Genomic DNA, 6,018 nt, shown 5'->3' with positions numbered 1-6,018 from the left:
GAACTCGACGAAGGTGTCAATCTATCAAACAGGTATTTCAACAGGAAATGAGATGTGATGTCAAGAACTACAGCCGAGTGACAAAGGAAGAGACACAAGCAAGCAACCCTTATTGGATGGTAAACTTTTTCTCCCAACAGAATGACGCTGCAGATGCCCATGGGTGCACGTGCAAAATATAAAGATAAACTCGAAATAAACGTGTTAAAATATAAGATTGCTTCAAAAGAGTTGCTTGGAAAAGAAATTGTAGTTAACGAAAGTACTTCCAGTACTACTACTTCAGCTTGATCAATACTACAACATCAACAACTACTACTACTACTACTACTACTACTACTAATGATAATAATGATGACACTACTACTACTAATGATAATAATGATGTCCCGACACAATGATATCAAAGTTATACCTTTAAAGATAAATTACATTAACTCAATATCAACTTTATATAATCACAACATCAAAGTACACATTCAAAGTACGCAGTGAAAAAATGGCATTCGTTATCAACATAAAAATTGGCTACAAAATGCGAGTTGGTTAAATCCATGTAATCAAACACATAAAAACTAAAAAGGTGTTGTGATGGCTAGAATGCAGTTGTTTCCCTTTGATCACAAGGGCGGTACCTATGCGCTGTCGCGGTTCTATGTCCGCATTAGTCATGCGCACAGGGACTAAGGGACTTCCTCACAGTGAAGCTTCCATATGGTTACTGAATAAACGACAGTTGCACCCCACTCCTTGCCTCTGTTCGTTTGTCCGCAATACATACATTATAGGTGTCTCTGTCATACCAATAGTGTTTGCTGTAATTTGTTATGTGATAGCTCTAGCAATCAACCAACACCACGCACTTCGACGAACTACCAACGCTGACCTTGCCGAACTTACGTATTTTCACATTTAATTGTCAAAGACGAAAAATCAAAACGAAAGGCAGGGATATAATTATATACACAGGTTGGAAAAAAGCCGACATAAATGTAATTATTTAAGGCACTAGCAATAATCATTGATAGTATTTGTAAAACCAAATCAGTGTTTCCATATGGGTTTGACTCGAACACGTACATCACTGCACATACATGTGTGTCTTGCATACAATGCTCAGAAAGATTAAATTTTTAAGAGATTCAAATGATAAACTTAGACAAAGAAAAACATGATATATCATGAACAGTATAATGAGCACAACTTTATGCAAACCACAAAAGCAACATGTTTCGGTACAGAGTCACTGAAAAACCCACATAATATAGCTATAGAAAGCTGACAACATAAATGGAATTCCCACTTGTATATTCTTTAATATTTGTTATTCTTATATATGATTTGATATATCTTTTTTTCCAAACCTAGTTTTGCTCGGTACACACTGCCCCCCAAAAATGTATACTGTACAAACGCACTTGTTTCCGTAAAACAAGACAGAAAAAACAATGAAATACCAGTCAAAATATGTATCAGTCCTTAAATGTTGTTTAGCTTGGAGAAAACACCAGTGAAAGAAATAAAGTCAAATGGTGAGATTATACACTTACGAAAGCATTGAAAATGTTAGCAGAACAGCATGTTGTAATATGTTGACAGAAAACAAGTGTTTACAATTTCAGTTGCTTGATAGGGTATGGGGAAGCCTTACATTTGTCATTACCCGATTAGGTAAAGCAAAAATAGTCTAAGAAAAGATACAACGATCAGATCATGCCAGTTCTGTATTAAACAGAGAGGCGTTAGAATAATATTACATATGGCACATTAATCATAATTACATATTTGTTTTTTTGTTTTGTTTTAATTTTGCCAAGCACACCATTGTGAGTCTTTTAATCAATAAACATGTATACCCCTCACTACATACAATTTGCAATTCATACATGATCATTTACTGTTGGCAACAAATAATTATACTTTTCAGGTACAAATGTAAATGACGATCTGCCACACACAAAAGGGGGGAACATGTTCAAATAAGAGATGTTGTTACTTGTTTTGCAAATTAGGCGCCTGTATATCAAGACGTTTTAAACGCACAGTTCTTAGAACATAGAGAACAATGACACAACTATCCGTGTTTACAGCACAATCAAAATCAAGCTCATCTGCAAGGTGTTAATGGGTTATCTACAAGGTCATAGACGGCATCCACCTAGCAACAAATAGTTGAATGTGCAGATCCAGTAAATCCATATGAGCAAAAGAAACACCCAAACCTCAAATGTTACGATTTTTAACATTAAAAATAAATCCATTTAATGTTTGTGGTACATGTATGTAAAAGGACTGTGTCACAGGTCAGTTTTCGTCAGCCTGTTTCTTTCTGCGTGCGCCTTCCAAAGGAAGTTTATGGAAGGAAAACACGCCGCCTTTTCGTATTAGCTAAAGAAACAGGTACTACCTTGACTTTACTTTCCTTCACTCTTTCCCATGCTCTCGAAGTAGCAGAGAAAGATCAACACAGGTTTACATAATTTAATACATGGATAGTGTTAATAAAATTCTTGCAATGCAGCACACATTAATCAGGTTAGTCTATATTTTTGCTAAATATCAGTATCGTACTAAATGTATCACACACTGTTCAAGCTAGGTCATGTTACTTGAATCACAGCACACTCTGATCAAATGTCTATTGCTGCTGGATTTCAATTCTGTCATGGTAATCTAACGTGACTCCGCCGTTGCAAACGTTCTTCAGAATGTTCCCTTGAAGGACATCAAAACAAAAGGAATACACATAATGTTTATGAAGTTTTGACTTAGCTCGATGTCATTGAAAAGGTACTCGAGATGACGTGCAGCACTTGACTGGTCTTGAAGACCGCGCTCCTGGTTTGGGTCATCACTCTTCTTCTCAAGACACCATCATCAAGTTAATAGCAGTAGTAGTCTGGTTACATCTCTCTCCACAATTTCGGCAACATGAGGAAGAGGAAGATGAATGAATCAATTGGACCGTGGGTTCCTGAAACAGATCAAAGGGCCATATGTGTTACCTACACAGCCTGTCTAAAAGACTTGGTTTGTTCATGTTTTATTATCGTTCTCATTCTATTACTGTGTTTCGGAAAATGGGGATTTGGCAACAGCGCACATTCAAACGTACACAACTTGACAACAACACAATGTACATGACTGACACGATACACTCATCTCCGCCCAGATCCCGTGGAACGATTGTCGATGTAATAATCACAGTCACTTACCTTCAAAGAAGGGGAACGGCTTTTCTTCCAAGCGTTCTTCGTTCCGTGTACTTGCGGAAAACGACCCTCTCGTGAAACGATTTTAGTTTACGTCAGTACACTTGGATACGTCACATGAATACGTCACTTGGCTACGTCGTGTAATGCGCGAGTAGTCTCGGTTGCCTATTCTATTCTTGACAGGTTCGCGCCTCATAATAATAATTCATGACAGCCCCTTTCTTGAGAATGAATTTCCCAAATTTAGTCACTATATGAAGCGCGACTTAAATAATCTGATCCATGGTTGTCACAACCCGGTATTTCTTACCTCCTTTCTTCTTCACAAAAACGATTGGAGCATTGTACGGTGAGTTTGCCGGTTCAATGACCCCGAGCTTCAACATCTCGTCGATCTCGTCTTCGACCGTTTTCACCATCGCATGAGGTACGAGTCTCGGTCGAACAAACACAGGTTTCTTCTCTGTAAGTTCGATTCTGCACTTCTCCAAGTTGGTAGTAATCGGTACATCAGTCAGATTCTTGGAGAATGCACTACAGATCGCTTTCGCCTCTTTTGTTCTTTCTCTACTCAATTCTTTACAGAAGTTCACGCTTGTGACATCTTCTGTACGAGTAGTTTCCAGCAGAGGAATCATCTTCTGAGTGTCTATTCGGAAGATATCATCGTTCATCGTATCATCTTCCTCGATGACTACGGCGATGTGTTCTTCTGCTTCTTCTTTTTTTTCGTCAATTCTGTTTCTGAGGTCGACAACGTATTCTGCTGTCGTCTTCTGTTCACCTTCGACCGATTCATCAGTCCATGCACGACGCAGAACCTGCATGGGACCTCTGATGGTCTTGCCATACCGCATTTCAAAGGGTGAGAACCCCAGACTGTCTTGAGGTGCTTTCTTGGTTCTGCCTTTTGGCGCTGTTCTTTGGCATGTGTCACACGAGAGACAGTAACGTTTTATGTCTCCGACCAAACCTGGCCACCAGAATTCACACCTGATTCTATCAGTGGTTTTCTTCTGCCCGAGATGACCTGTCATCGGGTGGTCGTGCCCAAAAGAAAGCACTTTGCTTCTCATTTCTTTGGGAACAACGACTTTACTAGATTCACTCCCGGTTTTGTCGAGGGTTGTCCTGTACAAGATTTCTTTCTTGTATACATATTTCACATCGTGGAATGATTCTCCTGAAACAGCCATTTGGCGTACTTTTGCCAGTGTTTCATCATCATTCTGAGCCTTCTTGAGATCTTGCGGAGAATACATCTTGTGTGTATTTCTGTCATCATGACTAGTTCCCGGCACAGGTTTCTCCTTCCGTTTTTTTTTTCTCTTCTCTTGCTTCCGTGTACTGACCGCCGCGTTGGTCTCACCTTGATACCAACTCGGGTCACGTACCGGAAACAAAGGGGTCTTCCTCTTGTTCTGGCCTACACCATACCATTTTCCTATGAGGACAGGATAAATGGGATCTTCGAGTATGACCACTTCGGTTTTGGCATCAAAATACGGACAGTCAATGTGGGCCACAGCCGTGGGACACAATTTCCGTGTTTTCTTCTCTGCGAGCGTAGTTTCTTTTTTCTTTGCCAAGTACCTTTCTTCAGGTATAAGGTCGGCCCTGACCATAATACCTGAGCACCCGGAATCGCGTAATGCTTTTACGATTCGGCCGTCTAATTTGATGAACACTTCCTCTTTGAAATCCTTCTTTTTGCACGACTTGCACAGCTTGTCAAGATGTACGGGGATTTCTTGTCCATCAAATTCATTTCGAACATGAACTGCGTGAACGCTTTCTCCCTTATTGGGACAAAATCGCGACAGGTGCCCTTTGCCCTTGCAAAAAAAACAACAGCCTGTGGCTTTCAGTCTTTGCTTTTCATCATCGCTCACGTATTTATGTTCTTTCTGTGACGCTTTCTCTTTCGCGTCACTTCTGACGACATTCGAACTTTTTGTGTTCGAAAACGCGCTGCCGCTAGAATGGTTTTGGTGAGATTGCCGTGGCCTGATGTTCGAACGTGATTGTTCGTACTCCCTGGCAATTTCGCCCATTTCTTTCGCAGACTTCGGTTTCCGATCAAGTACGTGCAACATCACTTCGGCAGGGAAGGTGTTCTCTAATTGTTCTCTGAGAACTAGATCCTTCAGATCTGCCACATGTTCATCGCACTTGGCTAACTCGATCCATTTATCGAGGATGCGCTCAAGTTTGGTGACATGTTCTTTGTACGTGTCAGATGGGTTTCGCTTCAGCTGACGGAATTTCTTCCGATATTGATCTGCTGTCAGTTGAAATCCATCATACAACGCATTCTTCAAAGTGTTGTAATTGCGCGCGTCTTCGAAACTGAGTTTTGCATAAATGGTTCTCGCCTTTCCTTTCAGGAAATACACCATTCTCGTAGCTTTGCGTTCGTCGTCGAGATGACAGTCGGTTGCATAATGTTCAAATTGTGCAAACCAACTCTCGATGTCGTCTTTGTCATCAAGAAAAGGGATTTTTTGGGATAAAGTCGTCATCCCCACGACGCCTCGACGCGTTATTGTTGGCGTTGTCTCGGCGTGCTTCCGTTTGTATCCTCAACTGTTCTAGCTGAAACGCGCGATCGGCTTCTCGTTCACCGGCTTCACGTTCACGTTCACGTTCACGTTCCTCTCGTGCGCGTTCTTCAGCTACAAACTCACGCAAGTCTTTGCCTTCGAGTCCTAACTCTCGTCCTATCGCCAAAAGTTCGCGAGTCCACTCCAATCCGGATTTCACAGGGTGGATCGGACCTGCACGTTCATTACTCGCAGCGGAT

At 41.0% G+C, this 6,018-nt stretch overlaps 1 protein-coding gene across 1 annotated transcript; it reads right to left on the bottom strand.

Annotated features, from left to right (window-relative positions):
* Positions 1 to 2,475: 2,475 nt before the first annotated feature.
* Positions 2,476 to 5,240, bottom strand: LOC138962771 (uncharacterized). The gene is made up of 2 exons (XM_070334717.1): positions 3,216 to 5,240; positions 2,476 to 2,974 (listed from the first exon to the last, which is right to left on the bottom strand). Exon 1 carries the CDS (start codon positions 4,838 to 4,840, stop codon positions 3,482 to 3,484), a length of 1,359 nt encoding a protein of 452 aa, XP_070190818.1. The 5' UTR covers positions 4,841 to 5,240; the 3' UTR covers positions 2,476 to 2,974; positions 3,216 to 3,481.
* Between the last annotated feature and the right edge of the window lie 778 nt (positions 5,241 to 6,018).

The sequence above is a fragment of the Littorina saxatilis genome, linkage group LG3 (genome assembly GCF_037325665.1).
Source record: "Littorina saxatilis isolate snail1 linkage group LG3, US_GU_Lsax_2.0, whole genome shotgun sequence".
NCBI classification, from domain to species: domain Eukaryota; kingdom Metazoa; phylum Mollusca; class Gastropoda; order Littorinimorpha; family Littorinidae; genus Littorina; species Littorina saxatilis.
This window is presented reverse-complemented; position numbering and strand designations above follow the sequence as displayed.

Coding starts and splice junctions, on each gene's coding strand:
- LOC138962771 (XM_070334717.1), bottom strand. CDS start 4,840: ATGGTCAGGGCCGACCTTATACCTGAAGAAAGGTACTTGGCAAAGAAA.